The sequence below is a fragment of the Stegostoma tigrinum genome, chromosome 2 (genome assembly GCF_030684315.1).
Source record: "Stegostoma tigrinum isolate sSteTig4 chromosome 2, sSteTig4.hap1, whole genome shotgun sequence".
Taxonomy (NCBI): domain Eukaryota; kingdom Metazoa; phylum Chordata; class Chondrichthyes; order Orectolobiformes; family Stegostomatidae; genus Stegostoma; species Stegostoma tigrinum.
The window spans coordinates 117,899,539-117,921,231 of NC_081355.1; the positions used below are offsets into that span (position 1 = coordinate 117,899,539).

A 21,693-nucleotide genomic window follows, 5' to 3' on the forward strand; every position below is an offset into this window, starting at 1 on the left:
GTGAAAGCAGAGTTAACATTTTGGGTGCAGAGAATCATCTTAAGAACAGTTTTGAAGAAGGGTCACTAAACCCAAAGTGTTAACTCTGCTTTCACTCCACAGATTCTGCAAGACCTGCTGAGTTTTTACAACAACTTCTGATTTTGAAACATAATTTTAGTGTGGACTGGCAGTAAGCTTTGAAGTATGGAGCTGCTGATTCTTCCCTATTTAAGCAGTTTGCCTACAGCATGACAGAGAAGGAATAGAGGAGGCCAAACTGCTTTAATAGGGAAGAAGCACCAGGCAAAGGGCTATTCACAGTAGACCACATTCACCCAGAGTGATGGGTGTAATTCTCTTGAAATTCATTGAGAAACAGTATTTCAGAGATCTTATTCACAAATGGCATACTTATTGAAATAACCACTTCCTGCATACAGATGCACAATGTCAGACTAGGACAAGGATGGCATAACGATTAGCATGTGAAGGTGATTGTAACCACTAACATTTTTGTTAGGACTTCTTCCAGGCCAAAGCAGGCATCGTTTGCTCCATCACCCTGTTTTCATGAATAACTATATAAATGAGATCGATGAGGCAATGTATTTGTGAATGGGTATGTAGGATGAGCACATGGCTTCACCAGATTTGCAGGTTTTCTCATCCTGCAGGGTGTCATTCAAGTTACTACACACAAGCTCTGAGATATATTTGAAATGAAAGGAATTCTGCGCTAGTGTGTGACCATCTACAGTGAATCATGAAGTTTGTTGTCTGCCAACCTAGCAGCTCGAGCTGACAAGAGGCAAGTAACATTCATGCCCATCAGTTTACTCTTGATCATCAGTGAAGTAATGGGAGGCACCATCACAGCATTTTTGAACAGCACTTGCAAAAAAATAACCTCCACCCTGATGCTCAATTTGAGTTCCACCAGGAGCACTTAGCTCCTGACCTCATATAGCCATGGTCCATAACTGGAGGAAAGAGTTCAACTCCAAAGGTGAGTAGAGAATGACTGATTTTGATACCAAGACTTAATTTGACTGAATGTGACATCGATGAGTGCTAGCAAAACTGGAGTCCATGACAATGGGGGGCAAGGAAACTGGACTCTTATTGGTTAGAGTCATATCAAGAGCTAAAAAAGATGGTTGTGGTTCATGGAGGTCAGCCTTATCTACTCCATGATACCCCTGCTGGATTTTCTCAGCGTGTTATCCGCAGCATGACTATCTTCAGCTACTTCATTAATGACGTCCCACGATCAAGGTGTGTTTGCAGATGGTTACACAGTGTTCTGTATCCTCTGTGACTCCTTTGACACTGAGGCAGTCCATGTCTCGATTGTATTGGAATCTGGACAACATGCAGTCTTAGGCTGACAAGTGTCAAAGTACATTCGAGCTGTACAAGTGCTAGACGATGACCGTATCTAAGAAGCGAAAATCTAGCCATTGCCCTTTCACGTTCCGCATCATTGCTGTCAGTGAATTCTGCATGATGAGCATGTTTGGGGTGTTATCATTGATCTGTACTAGCCAGATAAATACTGTGGCTACAAGAGCAAGTCAGAGGCAGGAATCTCTCAGCTAGTCAGTCATTCACAAGCTAACCCCTCAGTGCCTGCCTAACCTCTACAAGATACAAATCAGGAGTGTCATTGGAATATTTCCCATTTACCTGGATGAAGTTCAAACACTCAAACTTTGACAGTAGCCTGTCTGATTGGCATCACGCTTGCCTGCTTTTGTCCTCAACATCCGTATTAATGAAGCCCATGATTGCATATCCATTGCTAACGAGACTCAAGGTATCCTGTCATGAGATTTGCAAATGAAACCTTTACTGGTTGTATTGTCTTTGCATCATTCCTTTAATAAAAGTGTCACTTCTATCATTCTTCGAGCCTCTGGCACCTCCCCTCATTAAGGGAAAACTGGAAGATTGCAAGCACTGCTACTATTGCATGTCCCACTTCATTTTGCAACTTGAATACTTACCGTTAAACAGGTGACTTATCCACTCCCAAGCATATCAACCTTTCTAGCACCTCCTTTGTTTGAAATGTTGACACATCTCAGTTGGTACTGATATTTTGTCAGCGTCCTCTTGCTTAGTAAACACTTGAAAACAAAAGTGCCCTACATCTCTAAGCTTATAGTACTTACTTTGTCTCTTGTAGGACCTACTTCATGTCTCAATAGGCACACAATATTGTGATGTAGATAGAAGATTTTTTTCAGACATAGTAGGAACTGCAGATGCTGGAGAATCTGAGATAATGAGGTGTAAATCCAGATGAAAACAGCAGGCCAAGCAGCAGCATAGGAGCAGGAAAGTAGGTGTTTCGGACCTAGACCCCCCTCCAGAAATGGAGGAGGGAAAGGGGGTTCTGAAATAAATAGGGAGAGAGGGGGAGGCGGATAGAGGAGACGACAGGTGGAGAGGAGACAGACCGGTCAAAGAGGCAGCGATGGAACCCCCTTCCCCTCACCCATTTCTGAAGAACGGTCTAGGCTGGAAACATCAGCTTTCCTGCTTCTGTGATGCTGCTTGGCCTACTGTGTTCATCCAGCTTTACACCTTGTTATCTCAGAAGATTTTCTCATTCATTTTTATGTTGACGACCATACCACTCCCATGTTTACACTTTGATCATTTTATTCTTCACTTCATTTCCCCTCACAACCTGTTGTTCTCACAGGACATTTCCTCATTCCTCTCCACAATGTTTTCCATATCAGTACTATAACCATTCCACCTCCCTTTTTTGTTCCTCATCTTTTATGACCATTTCTTATATCCTTGAGTATTTGTTTTCTTTTTAAACCATGCTACTGTTATTGTAGCTATAATTGTGTTCTCATATTTTGAGCTCAAAATCGTGAAACTTTTTTTTCTTGCAATAACACAGTTGGTGTACCTTTTCACCAAGGGCTACAGTGCTTCAAGAAGGCAATTCACCACTGTTTTCTACAATTAGAGATGGGCAGTAAATACTTGTCATAGTCAGTAGTGTCTGATCAGAGGGAGGAAAAGTTTTATTCACAACACTATTCATGTACAAGTTCTGTAAACTAATGTCCTTGTGGTCCTTTAGTCTGCTGCTCCCATGAAATTCAGTGTGAATGTTTGTTTTCCTGGAGTAGCTCATCACTCTAATCTAGAAAATATGAGCTCCAAACTCTGCATAAACTTCTTCCTCTAGACAGCATTGAAGATGTCACCTAGAAGGAAGACTAAATGTTTGCACGAAAATCAGTCAGTTTGGTGAACCAACCAACAAATTCAACCACAATCTGAGCTAGTTCTTCGTTAAAACATTAAATGATTGAGGTATGTAAGATTGCGAGGGGCATGCACAAGGTGGATAGTAAGCAACTGTTCATCTTAACTGAAAAGTCGATAATGAGGCACCTTTTTTAAAATGAAAGGATGGAGATTTGAAATGGGTTTGACAGAAAAGCTTTTCATCCAGAGGGTAGTGGGAATCTGGAATGCACTGCCTGGGAGAATTATGGAGGCAGGAAACGTCAAACCTTTTTAAAAAGTACATGGATGGGCACTTGTCATTCGAGGCTGTGTGCCAAATGTTGGAAAGTGGGATTATTGTTGATTTGTTGGCGCATGTTAATTTGACTTCTGTACGATCTGACTCTAAAGTAGTTGTGGAAATGCTCATGTGTAACTATACCCACTAATGTAGTGGCACCTACTGTGACTGTGGGCCTTTTGCCCAGTGTCTCTCCAAATGCATATCTCGCCCTCTAAGCTGTCCTCTAAGTTATGTTGTGTCAGTGTCTGAGGTCAAAGTTGTGAGTCAGGCCATAGAGACTCCACTTTCCACCTGAATTGGTAACCATGTTCTGGAGTTTTTTGACAGCTTCGCATGGCTTGAATCGACAGTTACCAGTAAAATCTCACTTTGTGCCAGGGTCAACACCAGAATTCCCATGGTTGTAGCTGTCACATCAGAGTTGAGAGGTTAAATGTGGACCAACAGCAAACAAAATAAGTGAAAGATTCCATGTGTACCAAACTTATGTTTCCCAATGCCCTTCTTTACAGTGGTGAAGCATGTAAAACTGATGTAAGCCAAGTAGCCACTAGCTGCTGTATCCACTGCCTCCAAAGAATGTGGTGCAACCACTAGCAAAACAGTGTGGCGGATAGGGAAGTACAACATAGTGCAGGGATTCCCAATATATTTTCTCCTACTATTGCTTCTGTTATTCCAAATATTTCATAACATCAAAACAAATACAGAGTGTGACTGAGAGGCTGAGAGTGACAGTGTTCTATCTTCTTCACTCGTTGATTCTTGCAGTTCCCCCATGTGGGCAGATTGCAATTCTTGGACATGTTTAAGAAGGATATTGTGGTTTCTGAAAGTTGCAAAAGCATGAGATGAATACTTGCACAGCCTGTACCTTGTAAATCAGAATTATGGGATGAAGGGTAAGTGGTACATGGAAAGAAGAATTGGGTGTGAGAATAATTTATTGCATTCATAGGATGTGAGCATCAGTGGCAAGACCAGTATTTGTTTTCCATCCCTAGATGACAATTGAGCTGCTTTCTTGAACTGCCACAGTCCATCTGGTATAAATGCGCCCACAGTAATGTTGGAGGGTGTTTCCAGGTTTTTGGGCCAATTGTAATAAAGGGACAGCAATATAATTCCAGCCTGGGATCGGTTGTGGCTGAAGGGCAACTTGGCAGTGGTTTTCTCATGTGTTTAATGTCCTGCCCTTCTAAGTGGCAGAAATCCTGGATTTAGATCGTGCTGATGAGGGAGTTTAGCTGCATTGCTGCAAAGTTTGTGTGTTTCTGGGGAACACACGACTGTTTAAAATGGTAGGTGGGGTGCCAATCAAGTGGGCTTTTTATCCTTGTGTTGAATCAATTGAGCAATGTTACAGCATCATAGATGGAATACTCTCTTCATTCACTGAATCAGAGATAATTGGTGTCCAAAGATCCCATTCGTGTTCTTTTGTACTAAATATGACTTGAATGACTGGAGAATTTTTTTTGTAATTCCCAATCACTTCATATTAGCTTGGGTTCCTTGATGTGAGTTGAAATGCCCATCAGCCATGATTAAATGGCAGAGTGGACTCGATGGGCTGAATGGCCTTAGTTCCACCGCTATGTCTTATGGTCTTATGTTGCAACGGGCAGATGCTGTGTTTATGTCAATGGCAGTCCCTACCGTCTCACTTCTTCAATTCGGCTCATCTGTCAGTGTTGGAAGAAACAAGTGAGCCTGGTTGAACCCAAACTGAATATTGGTGGCCAGGTTATTGCTGAATAGTCACAAGCTAGTAATCCTGGTTATGACATCTTCTGATACTTTACTGATGGTCAAGAGTAGATTGGTGCAGTAGTTGACCGGGTTGATTTTGTCCACCAATTTCAAGATGTCAAATACCTTGGCAATTTGGATAGATAATATAGCTCTACTGAAACAACTTGATGAGGGGTTTAGCTGTTGTGGAGAATATGTTGTCAGTGGGTAATATCAGAACTGACTCTAAATATCGCACAGTGTGAACCAAACTAATTGAAGGCTGGTGGTCTGTGATATAGAGGAGAGCAAAATGGTTAACAATGTTCAAAACGTGACACCATTCAGGGCAAAGCAGTACACTTAGTTGGCACCGCATCCATAAACATTTAGTACCTTAGCACTGACGCTCAGCCGCAATGTGTGCCATCTCCAAGACACACTGCAGAAATTAAACAGGGGCTGTTTAGGCAGCACCTTCGATACCCATGACCTCTTCCATTTGCAAGGACTGGGCAGCAGATACATGGGAACACCTGACAGTTCCCTCCAAGGTACTCATCATTCAGACTTGGAAATATATCACTATATCTGTTCAAAATCCTGGAATTCCCTTTCTAATGGTGTTGTGTCTACCGACAGCACACAGGCTACAACAGATCAAGAAGAGAGTTTACCACTACTTTCTCAAGGGTGACAAGGGCTGGGCAATCAATGCTGGCCGACCAGTGATGACCACATTTTTTTTTTTTGAAAAAATCATTACAGAAAGCTGAGTCGTAATGTTTTTTGAAATCAATGCCTTGTTGGCATACCTGACTAATTAAAATCTACCTGTCATTGCTTAACTCATGGAGGATTGGTCAGCATGAATCTTTATTTTCCTTGACTTCAGTGTCACAGCTTAGGTTTTAGAACTAATAAAAGGAATGCTACCCAAGGAATACTACTTTTGTAGTGTGTGCACTTATTATTATGTTATAAAAATATGAAAATCTGATGCAAAAATTATTTGTAAAACTGCAACTGATTTTGTAAATATGACATGAGATTTTAAACATCTTGTAAAGTTGGAAAAAATGAATTACTGAAATTTGGTATTCTGTTTTAGTTGCTTAGAGCTAATTTTGACATTTCTGTTTTACACAATTCATTTATAGAGCAATTAAGAAATCAAAATCCAGTACTTTTGTATTTTTGCATTTACCCTACTTGCCGAGTTTTATAAGTGAATTTCTTTTTGTTACAGACAATCTAGTAGGAACTGTATCCAGTACAAAATCATCTGGCAGTTCAGCCCAGCCTCTGCAAGAGTTTCAAACTTTCACTGAATCAGATACAAGAAGTGATGGTTATAGCAACTCTCAACAATCCTCAATCAGAGAGACAACTAAAGGTGAAAGTCTTCACCAAGAAGGGACTTTGATTTGTACTAGTCCTGTGCTGACCCTTTCACCAACGTCATCTGGACCTCCTGAAACAATAAACATCAAACCTTCAATACACACTGAGAGTGGTTGTGAAGAAAAAGATATCTCTGATGTTACAACTATTACTTCAAGTGGTGTATCAGGGTATAAAAGAGCTCAAGTTGAGGAGGAAGAGACAATAAAAGAAAAAAAGAGAAAGAGAAATAAAAAGTACAAGCATGGACCTGGCAGACCAAAAGGAAGTAAAAATAAGGATAACATTTCTCAGCTTTCTCTCTCATCTGCATCACCATCATCATCGTCAGTTACATCTGCTGCAGGCAGTATGGCAAGTGTAAGCCTGCAGGAATCTCCATCCTTACTCCGAAATGGAAGTTTACAGAATCTTAGTGTCAGCTCATCTCCAGCTGGTTCAGGTGGGTTTTTGATAGATTTGTGTACAAAAAAAAATTCTTAGTGAGTGTTTAAATAAATTAATCTCTCCTTTTCTCTCCCCATCTCCTTTTTGCTCATTCCTCCCTTGTTTTGCTTTGCTCTCCTCGTTGCTTTCACCACCTCATTCTTTCTTCTCACCTTCCCATACTTGCCAGCACAGTTGCTTCTTGGTATGGTTGGAAATATCACAAAGGATTCTGTTCTAGATCATCAGAGTATTTGTAAATAAATATTGACATGACGAGCTTGTTTGGGGAAAAATAGCAGTAGATTTAAGTTAATGGCAACCAGCATGTGTAGGGAGGTAACATTCATTAAAAAAAAGTTATAAATTTTCTTTCAGAAAATGCCGGGTGATATGTAAGAGCAGAAGACTTGGTGTTATGAAATTACAGACATCAGAATAGTAACAAATGTGGACCATTTAGTTTCAAGCCTGCTGTGCAAGTCGCTGAGATCAATGTTTCAAATTCCATGTTCCCATCTACCCCTGAACTCCTTGATTCCCTGCCTGGCAAGAATCTATCCACCTCTGTCTTAAAAATATTCAATGACTCTGCCTCCACCTTATTCTGAGACAGAATGCTCCAAAATATGTCAGCCCTCTGAGAGGAAGAAAAACTCTTGTCCCTTTCCTGAAAGGGAAACCTGTAATTTTAAAACGGTGTCCCCGAGTTCTGGATTCACCTATAAGAGGAAACATGTTTTCCATGTCCACCCTGCCTGACCATTCAAGATGTTGTACATTTCAAACGTGACCGCTCACTCTTCCTAACTCCAGTGGAAGCAAGCCCTTCCTCACCAACACAACACAACTCACTCATACCTGCTGTCAGTCTAGTGTGTTTTCTCTTAAGCACCTCTAACACATTTACATCAATAAGGAGACCAAAACAATGTGCAGTATTGAAGATGTGGTCTCACCAATGCTCTGCGTTATTGAAGCACAGTATTTTTACATATATGGTCAATTCCTTCTGTAATAAAGTATAGAAACCTATTAGTCGTCTTAAATAAGGATGCCAATAACTTTCAAAAAGGAATTGGATGTAGACTTGGAGGAAACTTTGGTGTTTAGGGAACCAGCAGGAGACTTAGATTAATTGGATACATCTTTGAAATCTGGCACAGTGTGCCAAATCCTCCTGTGTTATAACATTCTGTGTTTCTGACTATACTTCGGTTGCAACTGCTGAATTTACTGGTATTTCTTGAGACTGAAAAGAACCTTGACATTGACCATATATGTTATTGTGTCATGACCACAAGTGGAAGAAGACTGTCCAAACTGCCTGCACTTGAGGTAATACTGACAACTTTCCAAATTTCATCTATTAGTTTCACACTTAACACATTACCTGTACTGACCTACTGTTTCAACCTGTTCTTGTGGAACATGTTACACTTTGTAAGCATTAAAAATTAAAATATATTATTAGCCAGAATAGTCTTCATTCTTCTGTACTTTTAAAGGAGAAAATATACTAATTGCTATAATATTGTGTAACCTTTTTACAAAGGAAGGTGGCCTGTGATAATTGACAGTTTGTGGAGAAAAGATTAATCAAGATGAATAAGATGGTGAGCTGTGAATTATGGAAACGAATGACTGTTGGAATTTTAATAAATGAAATGTGCAGATTAGGTGGATTGACCATGCTAAATTGCCCACAATCTCTCCTGGGATATGGAGGCTAGGTGGGTTAGCTGTGGCAAATGTGCGTTTAAAGAGAGAGAATATGTGAGTGGTCTGGGTGGACTGCTCTTTGGAGGGTCAGTGTGGACTCAACAGGATGAATGGCCTGCTTCCACGCTGTAGGGCTTCTATGAAAAGCACAAAATGCTGCAAATTTGATAGCCTTTGCAGAGAGTGAAACAGAAGCATGCCTCAGGTCAGATCTTCATCAAAACTGGGTCGTTGACCTGAACAGCTAACTCTGTCTCACTCTTTCCACAGCCATCACAATACTTCCAGCACTTTCTGCCCTAACCCTAGATTTTCAGCACTTTGTGTTTTGCTTTTGGATTTTCAGAATAGCCCAAAAACTAGAAAGAAAAATTGAAAGTCAGGGAAAGGGAATTCCAAAGAACAGGAGCCTAGGCAAAAGAAATGAGAATGGACAGAGAACCCAGTCAAGATGGGAAATAAAACTGGATGGAATTTTAAACAAACCAAGAAACTTGAGAAAATTGGGATGAGAAATTGATTTTAAATTCAAAGCAATGAGCAATTAGAGTCCAAAATAGGTAATAGTGTGTTGGAATGGTTGAAGGTTGGACAAAAAGGAGTTGGAAAGCTTGCAATAATAATATTGAGCATACAGGTCGAGAGATGTGAAAAATATGGACCCCGGTTTCAGAAAATGGACAAGTGTTGTTGAGATAGAAATAAGCTGTGTTGGTAATGGCAGAATTTTATTGAATTTACTGTCACCAATAGAAAAATCTTGAAGCTAATTTTTTTTAAAATAAGTGTTTCAAGTCAGAGGAAGTGGTGAAGACGGATACAGTTACAACATTTAAAACCCTGGGTATTTGAATAGCAAGAGTTTAGAGGGCTATGGGCCAAATGTGACTAGGTCAGATTGGGATGTCTGGTTGGTGTGGACAAGTTAGACCTAATGATGAAGGGTCTAGGCCCGAAACGTCAGCTTTTGTGCTCCTGAGATGCTGCTGGGCCTGCTGTGTTCATCTAGCCTCTCATTTCATTATCTTGGATTCTCCAGCATCTGCAGTTCCCATTATCACAGACCTAAGGGTCTGTTCTGTGCTGTGTGAATCTATATCTACATCTAAATGAAAAACAGTGTTCACTTCTGGCCTTTACTGAAAAGCCCTGGCCACATCCTAAGAAATGTTTTACCACTGCTGACAGTAATGCTGGATGGAAAGTAGGGCTGATTATTTCAACATCAATTCTGTTTACCCCTTTTTCATCGCATAACTTGCACTTATGCAGTGTTCTGGTTTGTAAGATATTAAAGGCAGTAGCTGAAATGATTAAGACAACCAAAAAGAGTCATCCACAGATTACTGAGTTCCTATTAGGATATAGCATCCACAGGCTGATGACAGAGACTGGGACTTCAGTGGATATGGTTGTATTTGTTTGTTGTTTGGCCTATGAGTGGGTCATTATTCAATTTTGACCCACTCTGAACTTTGTACAAAACCCAATGTTAGGAAAGAGAATTTAGTAGAATCGGATGGTCTTGGCTATGCCTTGTTTGCATTCTAATTCAATATTATTTTTACAACTGAGTAGTCAGTTTCTAGTCAACAACAGTAGTGTGGAAATGGAATGATCAACAGGCACGGTGGGTTTCCTTTCCCAAATGTATTAGTAAATTTGTTGATTTGTTCAACTGGTTGAACATTAAAATTGCTTTGCTTAATAAACCCTTTGAATAGTGTTAGTAAACTAACTAACTAATTACTTTCCAACCTCCTCGCACAACCATCAACTCTTATAACACATGATTACCTATTTTGGGTAATTTTGGACTCCACCTGCTTATTGTTTTGAATTTTAAATAAACTTCCTATCTTAATATTCTCAAGGTTCTTACCCCACACTGTGTTTAAAGTTTCATCTTGTTTTATTTCCCATCTTGCACTTTGACTGTGGTCTCTGTCCATTCCCATTTCTTTTGCCTTAACCCTGTTCTGTCGAAATCCCTTCCCATGACTTTCAATTTTTCTTTCTAGTTTTTGCAATACTCTGAAAATCCATAAGACCATAAGACAAAGGACTGGAAGTAAGGCCATTTGGCCCATCAAGTCCACTACGCCATTTAAATCATGACTGATGGGCATTTCAACTATACTTCCCTGCACTCTCCCCGTAGCCCTTGATTCCTTGTGAGATCAAGAATTTGTCGATCTCTGCCTTGAAGGCATCCAACGCCCCAGCCTCCACTGCACTCTGTGGTAATGAATTCCACAAGCCCACCACTCTCTGGCTGAAGAAATGTCGTCTCATTTCAGTTTTAAATTTGCCTCCTCTAATTTTAAGGCTGTGCCCACGGTCCTAGTTTCCCCGCCTAACAGAAACAACTTCCTAACGTCCACCCCTTCTAAGCCATACATTATCTTGTAAGTTTCTATTAGATCTCCCCTCAACCTCCTAAACTCTAATGAGTACAATCCCAGGATCCTTAGCCGTTCATCATATGTTGAACCTACCATTCCAGGGATCATCTGTGTGAATCTCCGCTGGACACGCTCCAGGGCTAGTATATCCTTCCTGAGGTGTGGGCCCCAAAATTGGACACAGTATTCTAAGTGGGTCCTAACTAGAGCTTTATAAAGCCTCAGAAGCATATCGCTGCTTTTATATTCTAACCCTCTTGAGATAAACGACAACATTACATTCGCTTACTTAATCACGGACTCTACCTGCAAGTTAACCTTTAGAGAACCCTGGACCAACATTCCCAGATCCCTTTGTACTTCTGCTTTACGAATTTTCCCACCATTTAGAAAATAGTCCATGCCTGTATTCTTTTTTCCAAAGTGCAAAACCTCACATTTACTCACATTGAATTTCATCAGCCATTTCCTGGACGACACTGCTGAACTGTCTAAATCTTTCTGCAGCTCCTCCACCTCTTCAGTGCTACCTGCCTGTCCACCTATCATTGTATCATCGGCAAGCTTTGCCAGAATGCCTCCAGTCCCTTCATTCAGATCATTAACATACAAGATGAACAGTTGCGGCCCCAACCCTGAACCCTGCGGGACACCACTCGTCACCGGTTGCGATTCCGAAAAAGAGCCTTTTATCCCAACTGCCTGCCTTCTGTCAGACAGCCAATCCTCAACCCAAGCCCATAGCTCATCTTGATCACCATGGGCCCTCACCTTGCTCAGCAGCCTCACGTGAGACACCGTACCAAAGGCCTTTTGGAAGTTTAGATAGATAACATCTACCGGGTTTCCCTGGTCTAACATCCTTGTTCCCTCTTCAAAGAATTCTAACAGGTTTGTCAGGCACGACCTCCCCTTACTAAATCCATGCCGACTTGTTCTAATCTGACCCTGCACTTCCAGGAATTTAGAAATCTCATCCTTGACCATGGATTCTAGAATTTTACCAACTACCGAGGTTAGGCTAATCGGCCTATAATTTTCCATCTTTTGCCTTGATCCTTTCTTAAACAAGGGGGTTACAACAGCAATTTTCCAATCATCTGGGACTTCCCTGACTCCAGTGACTTTTGAAAGATCACAACCAAAGCCTCTGCTATTTCCTCAGCCATCTCCCTCAGAACTCCAGGATGTAGCCCATCGGGGCCAGGAGATTTATCAATTTTTAGACCTTTTAGCTTTTCTAGCACTCTCTCTTTCATAATGCCTACCATACTCAACTCTGCCCCCTGACTCTCCCTAATTGTTGGCATACTACTCATGTCTTCCACTGTGAAGACTGACGCAAAGTACTTATTAAGTTCTTCAGCTGTTTCTGTATCTCCCATCACTAGCCTTCCAGCATCAATTTGGAGTGGCCCAATATCTACTTTTGCCTCTCGTTTGTTTCTTATTTATTGAAAGAAGCTTTTACTATCATTTCTAATATTACTAGCTAGCCTACCTTCATATTTGATCCTCTTATTGCTCTCTTTGTTATCCTCCTATTTGTTTTTGTAGCCTTCCCAATCTTCTGATTTCCCAGTGCTCTCGGCCACTTTATCGGCTGTTTCTTTTCCTTCGTATATTTCCTGACTTCCTTTGTCAGCCATGGCTGTCTAATCCCACCCCGGATAATTTTTCTTTTCTTTGGGATGAACCTCTGTGCTGTGTCCTCAATTACACCCAGAAACTCCTGCCATTGTTGCTCTACTGTCCTCCTCGCTAGGCTCTGCTTCCAGTCGGTTTTCGTCAATTCCTCTCTCATGCCCATGTAATTACCTTTATTTAACTGTAACATCAGAACATCTGATTTTGCCTTCTCTCTTTCAAACTGCAGACTGAACTCTACCATATTATGATCGCTGCCTCCTAAGTGTTCCCTTTCTTTAAGGTCTTTTATAAAGTCTGGCTCATTGCATAGCACTAAGTCCAGAATAGCCTGCTCCCTTGTGGTCTCCATCACAAGCTGTTCCAAAAAGCCATCCTGCAAACATTCCATGAATTCCCTTTCTTTGGATCCATCGGCAACGTTATTCACCCAATCCACCTGCATATTGAAGTCCCCCACGATCACCGTTACCTTGCCTTTCTGACATGCACTATCTATTTCTCGGTGCATCTTGCACCCCTGGTCCTGATCACTGTTAGGAGGTCTGTACATAACTCCCATTATAGTTTTTTTGCCTTTGTGGTTCCTCAACTCTACCCACACAAATTCCACATCCTCTGACCCTATGTCATTCAGTGCCGTAGATTTAATTTCATTCTTAACTAACAAGGCAACCCCATCCCCTCTGCCCACCTCCCTGTCTTTTCGATGTTGTGAATCCTTGGATGTTTAACTCCCAGTCCTGAACTCCCTGCAACCATGTCTCTGTGATGCCTAACACATCATAATCGTTCAAGACTACTTTGTTGCGAATACTACAAGCATTTAGATAAAGTGCCTGAATGCTAACTTTCTAATCATTATCAGAGAGATTGGAAATCTTGAGATGTCTTAAGATATTCTTCCTTTTTGCTGTATTCCTAGTCTGCCTTGAGCTTAAACCCACCTGTACACATGCTATCCAAAATCCAAAAGCAAAATACTGAAGGTGCTGAAAATCTGGGGTCAAACGAAAATACTGGAAATTTTTATTTACTTTTTAAATCCTTTACCAATGCTAGGAGTTACTGTCTAGTTTGTAACCTATGTGCAAAGCGGAAGGAATATTTAAGTGCAACAGTTTTGCATGTTTAGGAAGCTGAAACGAATTAATGCAAGAATTCAGGAATCATCAAGTTTAATACATTTTCTGGGTCACAGTCGCTCGTCTTGTAGTAATGCAATGCAAGAGAGCATTATTTCCTTACATATTTTAATGAGACCCGATGCATAAATGAAACAATGTACAAAGAAGTTGGCTTTTAATCCTTTTTGCAAACAATTACCATGGATCTTAGTAATTCTGTCTTCAGAATCAGCAAATCAGCAGTGTTCACAGAATCAGTTTTTTTTTGGAATTTGACTTTATAAAACTGAACATTTCTTTTAAAAGATTCCCAGAATTTCATTAGCTATGTTTTTCTGATTTCTTTTGTTATTTTGAAATTGATACAGTGAAAAACTATACATAATGTATTGGATAATAAAGTGTCAGAAAATTGAAGCAAGCATTCCTTTACTCCTGACCTATTCTGAAGCCAATGCATATATTTCTCCCTCAAACATGTATCCAATTTCTCTTTGAAGTCGAAGCATCTTTCAGTTGGTGCTTTCCGAATCACTACACCTAATCACACCTGCCAAATTAGTTTAAATCTGTGTATTCTGGTTACAGTCCTTCCTCTCAGTGCAAACAGTTTGCATTTGCTTAATGTAGCAAACAGTTTTATTTTGTAGGTCTGTTATGAAAACTCTCCCTTTATCTTCTCTGATCTAAAGATAATAATTCAGCTTCTCTCATGTCTCCTTCTAGCAGAAAGGCTTCATCCGTAATGTCTTCCAAGCAAAGCTCCTGTACGAGATAACAAAGTGTGGAGCTGGATGAACACAGCAGGCCAAGCAGCATCTTTAGGAGCACAAAAGCTGACGTTTCGGGCCTAGACCCTTCATCAGAAAAGGGGGATGGGGAGAGGATTCTGAAATAAATAGGGAGAGAGGGGGAGGTGGACCGAAGATGGATAGAGGAGAAGATAGGTGTAGAGGAGAGTGTGGGTGATGAGGTGGGGAGGATGAACAGGTCAAGGGGGCGGGATGAGGTCAGTAGATAGGAAATGGAGGTGCGGCTTGAGGTGGGAGGAGGGGATAGGTGAGAGGAAGAACAGGTGAGGGAGGTGGGGACGAGCTGGGCTGGTTTTGGGATGCAGTGGCGGGGGAGGGGAGATTTTCAAGCTGGTGAAATCCACATTGATACCATTGGGCTGCAGGGTTCCCAAGTGGAATATGAGTTGCTGTTCCTGCATCCTACGGGTGACATCATTATGGCACTACAAGAGGCCCAGGATGTCGTTTAAGGAACGGAAGGGGGAGTTGAAATGGTTCATGATTGGGAGGTGCAGTTGTTTGTCGTGAACCGAGTGTAGGTGTTCTGAAAAGTGGTCCCCAAGCCTTCGCTTGGTTTCCCCAATGTAGAGGAAGCCACACCGGGTACAGCAGATGCAGTATACCACATTGGCAAATGTGCAGGTGAACATCTGCTTGATGTGGAAAGTCATCTTGGGGCCTGGGATGGGGGTAAGGGAGGAGGTGTAGGGGCAGCTGTAGCACTTCCTGCGGTTGCAGGGGAAAGTGCCGGGTGTGTTGTGGTTGGAGGGCAGTGTGGAGCAGACAAGGGAGTCGTGGAGAGAGTTGCCTCTCCGGAAGGCAGACAATGGTGGGGTTGCAAAAATGTCTTTAGTGGTGGGGTTGAATTGTAGATGGCGTAAGTGTCGAAGGATGATGCGTTGTATCCAGAAGTTGGTGGGGTGGTATGTGAGGACTAGGGAGATTCTCTTTTGGGGGTTATTGCCGGGGTGGGGTGTGAGGGATGTGGTGCGGGAAATGTAGGAGACACGGTCGAGGGCGTTCCCGACCGCTGCGTGGGGGAGGTTGAAGTCCTTGAAGAACGAGGACATCTGGGGCGTACGGGAGTCGAATGCCTCATTCTGGGAGCAGATGCGGTGGACGTGAGGGAATTGGGAATAGGGAATGGCATTTTTGCAGGAAGGTGGGTGGGAAGAGGTGTATTCCAGGTATCTTTGGGAGTCAGTGGGCTTGAGACATTGGTTTGTGGGTGGTTGCCTGAGATGGAGATAGAAAGGTCCAGGAAGGTAAGGGATGTTTGGAGATGGTCCAGGTGAACTTAAGGTTGGCGTGGAAGGTGTTGGTGACGTGGATGAACTGTTTGATCTCCTCTTGGGAGCACGAGGCGACGCCAATACAGTCATCAATGTAATGGAGGAAGAGGTGGGGTTTAGGGCCAGTGCAGGTATGGAAGAGGGATTTTCCACGTAACCTACAAAGAGGCAGGCATAGCTGGGGCCCATGCAGGTGCCCATGGCCACCCCCTTTGTCTGTAGGAAGTGGGAGGATTCAAAAGAGAAGTTGTTGAGTGTGAGGACGAGTTTGGTTAGGCGGATGAGGCTGTCGGTGGTGGGGGACTGGTCGGGCCTGTGGGATGGGAAGAAGTGGAGGGCTTTTAGGCCATCTGCATGGGGAATGCAGGTGTATAGGGACTAAGCTCCTGTATGTCCTGTTTACAATTTGACGTCCTTTCACAAGTATTGTGTTGGACTGTACGTAGTACTCTAACTATTCTGTACTAAACTTTCGCTTTGAGAAATAAACTGAAAATATTTTTGAAAAATGTAAATAACTTGAGATACAGTTGAAGATTTTTACAAGTAAGAAATGAAGTTAAAAAATTTGCATCATGAGCAACATTAGAAAATGAACTGTTAAATCTAAAATATTCGGTTCTCTACTATAAAGAATGGGAGAGAAACGTTAAGAAAGGTATAGTTAATTAGACGGATAAGTTTTGTGATGCAATAGAATCAATAACAATGCTGGAGATCACAGCAGGTCAGGCAGCATCCATGGAGAGAAAGCAAGCTAACATTTCTAGTCTACATGTCTCTTCATCAGAGCTGAAGTGAAGTTTTGAGGGGGCAGCATTATGCTAAAGTAGAGAGGTGAGTGTTTGGGGAGAAAGAATGTTGATAGCTCAGATAAGTGATTGGAATGCGAGAACAGCAGAACAATGGTTTGTCTAACTTCCAGACTGGAAAGACTGGGATGGGAGGGGACGATGGGGGCGGTGGGATGAAGTGGGGAGGGGGAGGAAGTGGGGAGTGGGAGGAGAAGGAGGAGGAGGTGGGTGGAGAGAAAACATAGTGGGAAAGAATGTAAAAAGTCAAGCTAAAAGAAAGGGAACAAATGGGAATGAGTTCACAGTTTGGAGGTGTTGAACTCAATGTTAAATCCAGAGGTTGTAAGGTTTCTGCTATGATTCACTGGAGCATTGCAGCATACTGAGGACAGACACGTGGGCATGTGAGCAGGTGCTGTATTAAAATGTCCTCCAGCTTGTGCAAGCACGTCTCTGACCTTCCTGTGGCTCTTACCCCCCCCCCCCCCCACCTTACTATTGCATAAATGTTGCCCCTCCACACTTAACATCAGTGCTAAAGGGTCATGTAATCTTGAAAGGTTAGCTTGCTTTCTTTCCTTGGATGCTACCTGGCCTGCTGTGATCTCCAGCATAATTTGTTTTCAGTACTGATTCCAGCATCTGCAGTAATTTGCTTTTCCAATACGTGACTTATTTGGAGATATTAAGAACTGCTGATGCTGGAATCAGAGATAACACAGTGTGGAGCTGGAGAAACACAGCAGGCCAGGCAGCATTAGAGGCCAGTAAAGTTGACATTTCGGTTCGGAACCCTTCTTCAGAAAAACGGTCAGAAGAAGGGTCCTGACCCGAAATGTCAACATTCCTGCGCTTCTGATGCTGCTTGGCCTGCTGTGTTCCTTCAGCTCCACACTGTTATCCTTGACTCAATTGTATTTTCTTTTGGCTAATGGAAGGCCAATCTGTTGGTTCATTCAGATAAGCAATGTCTGATGCATGTAGAAGATTGGACTATTTGGTGCATGTATAGTTGACAATGGATGATGGTGATGGAGGCGGATGTGGGTGATATGGTGATGTTGGGGAACATGAACATTGGAAGGAAAGGCCAACAACAAGAAATCCTGCCAGAGATTGTTTCTGTGAATGTTAGGGTGGAATTGATGAGAAATTCTTTAGATAATGAAGCAGTCAGTATTCAAATGCAGCAAGATTTGGGCAGTATCCAGGCTTGGGTTGACATATAGCAATTAAAATAAAAATTGATTGAGTATGATAAAATGATGGGGATATTATTTGAAACCACTTCTATTCAAAAAAAAATTTAATGGTTTGAAAAATGAAGATTAATTCCATAAACAAACATAATGAAAACTGTATATGCATGCTCCAGAGATTTTGCCGTTGAACTCCAATGGCCATGCTCCCTCATAACCTTGAAACTGAAGAAAGGAACTATTAGAATATTGCTACAAAATGTAAATCCCAAACACGGGCATAGTCACAGAACCAGTTTGACAGTTAGATATTTGTTTTCTTTGATAGATTGTGAAATTGAAACAGGAAGATTTCGAGGAAAGAGTTATTCCTTAAATGGCATTGAACCCATAAGACGTAAGTCTACCTTTAAACCTGGGAGTAGCCTTCACATTCCATGATGATAAACAAGCCATATAAACAGAGTCTTGACAGAATTTGTATTTATATCACTAGATGTTTTTTTTCCCCACTGTACACTTTATGTAGCTTTTTCCTGAGTGAAGCATTTGAATCTGTTCAATGTTTAGATGAAAGAATAACTACAAAACCTTTAGTTTTGACAGCAAATGTTTCTCAGGTTTCTGCCACTTACAAATATGAATTAACCTGTAACTTTTTATTAGTGTTGCAGCACACAGTGTAAAGCGCACCTTGTCAGGCTTTCTGAACAGTTGTTTGTCAATTTGCTGTAATATGGTTACAAATTTAGTTTAAATTGCAGCAAAAGTGTGGTTAGAAATAGTCAGAGCCTGTGGTTCTCGTCCTGAATTACTGATTAATGACACAGAATTTATGTGATATACAAAATGTCCTCACTTCAAGTTATGGTTGCCTTCCTAAAAATCACAAATTTACATGAAATTATTTTAAGTAAAGCATTAATTCTCTTAGAAATCAATGGTAAAACAGGCATTAGGCTTCATAGGACCTTCTTCGGCAGAAATAAAATTTAATATAGTATATCTGTACCTTGGAATTTGAAATACAGTTCTTTAAATGGCCAGGTTCCAACATTGGTAAGTGGAGTAACACTCTGTGAAGCTGGGTGAGCACAGCAGGTCAAACAGCATCCTCTGATGCTGCTTGACCTGCTGCGCTCATCCAGTTTCACACCGTGTTATCTCAGTTTCTCCAGCATCGGCAGTTCCCACTATCTTTCATACTTCTAAATTTCACTTTCCACTTACAACATCTACTGTAGTGGACTCTGCAAGATTGGAGCTCACGTACTGTTGCCTTGAATCTCCACAGGGGAGAGTCGTTGTTCATCAGACCCTGCTCTGCCTTCTAGGGCCTTTGCAAGTTGCTGACCACATTGTGGCCATTTCATGATATTTGGTTTTAGAGGTGGGAAGATGTCCAAGGCATACTTTCTTTCTCAAAGCTGTGTGTGGTATGATGACGGGTTGCAAGTCAGAACATCGGGCATGCTGAACAGCCTCAAGTCAGAGTGGATACAGTGTTGTGCTGAAGTGGCATCAGTTGAATGAGGCATGATAAACTTGAATAAGGCATGATAAACTATGTTAAAACCAATTAAGTGACACTTATTATGTCAGATTCCAATACCTTGTCAATGTTAAAGGAAAGCAGTGCTAAATGGGGCAACGCTCAGAAGATTTCTGTGTATGATAAGATTAGTGTACATTGATGAATGAGAAGTTACAGATAGTGGGGTATAGTGCCTCAGTGGTTAGCACTGCTGCCTCATAGTACCAGGGACCCAGTTCGATTCCACCCTTGGGCGACTATCTGTGTGAAGTTTGTGCGTTCTCCATGTGCCTGTGTGGGTTTCCTCCGGGTGCTTCAGTTTCCTCCCACAGGCTAGGTGGATTGGCTATGCTAAATTGCCAGTAGTCTTCACGGATGTGTAGATTAATTGCGTAATGGGAGATGTGTCTGGATGGAATGCCACGAGGGTCAATGTGGATATGTTGGACCAAAGGGCCTATTTCCACACTGTTGGGATTCTGTTATATAATAAATTGGATTAATTTTTGAGCTGAGATTTGCACAATCAATTTTTCTTTCAGGTGTTTATACAAGTAATGACGTACCAGTTTCACTGCAGAATACACTACCAGGCTCGAGCTGCAGTCCTGCACTTTCCAGTTCTATTTTACCATCACAAAGTGCAACCCATTTACAACAGTTGTGCACATCACCTTCAGCTGCTGTTTCTGTTGCAACTATGGTTTCTACAACTCAGGTAAGAGATTATTTACTGGTTTAAGAACTAAAAGACCCTAGTGTAACTGTAGCAAGAAACATATTTTACATTTTTTTTATTGGAATAGGATGTTATTTTGACCCCTCCTTTTTCTACCAATGTGCCCTGAATAGTTTTAGGGGGAAAAACACTAAAATCATCTGTTTATGCTACGGCTCGCCAGGCACAAAATGCCCTCTGATATTTTAGATATGTGGCAATTCTTCTTCAGTTAATGTTAGTATAGACTAAATGCAGGGTCATCACTAGCCAGCTACTGCTCTTAATCACATAATTCTGGCAGGGAATAATGATCAGGACATAATGTCTGAATTATTTTCTTTTTACTTGCCTCTCCATGTTTAATTCTAATCACTGCCTCAGTCAGATTAGTAGTGGAGTAGGAATTGAACATGGCTACCTTTTTGTGAGTCAGCTATTGTCACGTAGTCAAATGAAAAGAGTTGTATTAAATATTATTTGCCCTTAAAAGCTCACATTAAAAGACCATTCCTTATGTCCATTAAATAAATGATAAATGTGCACAGTTAACACTTAAGCACTAACTATGAAATTATAAAATAATTTTTGTATACAATTTGGCATATTCACACTGTGAGCAACAATTTTAAAAAATACCGAATTTCTTAACAGATGGAGGTCATTTATCTAATTCTTTTTGTGCCGGTAAATAAGCAACAACTACCAAAGATCACGGTGGTGACCTTTGAAGTCCTTTTTTAAAAAAAATTCTTCCAAAAAATGGATGAGATTTATACAATGCATAAGCTATGAATTGTTGATGTGGGTGGTCACTGTTTTGAAATGTGGGGAAAAAATACAGCAAGATATGAGCAGAGAAGTGGCAAGTAACATTCGTATTACAGAAGTGCCAAGCTCCAACAATGGAAAACCCAGCGATCACTCCATGATATTCAACAACATCACCATCACTGAATCCACCACTGTCAACATCCTGGCGTGCAGGGGGTTACCATTGACCAGAAATTAAACTCAAATTTGCCATATGAATGCTATGACTACAAGAACAGTTCAGAGGTTATGGATCCTACAGTGAGTAACTCACCACCTGACTTCACAAGGCCTGTCCACTGTCTGCAAGACACCAGGGGTTTGTTAGAATATTCCCCACTTGTCTGGATGAGTGCAGCTTCAAAAACATAAAATGTTTAATCCCATCCAGGACAAAGCAGCTTGCTTGATTTGTATTATATCCTCATTCACACCCTCCACCAGTGACAGTGAAGTGTGCCATAATGCGCACTGCAGAATTTCAACAAGACTACTTAGACAGCACCTTCTAATCCATGACTACTAACATCCTAGATGGAC

At 41.4% G+C, this 21,693-nt stretch overlaps 1 protein-coding gene across 12 annotated transcripts in view; it reads left to right on the forward strand.

The window, feature by feature from the left end:
* Positions 1–21,693, forward strand: part of mllt10 (MLLT10 histone lysine methyltransferase DOT1L cofactor) — a 647,928-nt gene that overhangs the window by 139,935 nt on the left and 486,300 nt on the right. For 10 of the 12 annotated variants that reach the window (XM_059638794.1, XM_059638800.1, XM_059638789.1 and 7 more), the window contains 3 exons: positions 6,528–7,124; positions 18,417–18,485; positions 20,165–20,340. In XM_059638794.1, the coding sequence (XP_059494777.1) occupies positions 6,528–7,124; positions 18,417–18,485; positions 20,165–20,340 (842 nt within the window). The remainder of the gene's footprint in view (positions 1–6,527; positions 7,125–18,416; positions 18,486–20,164; positions 20,341–21,693) is intronic. The other 2 variants (XM_059638793.1, XM_048559223.2) reach the window with 1 other exon arrangement.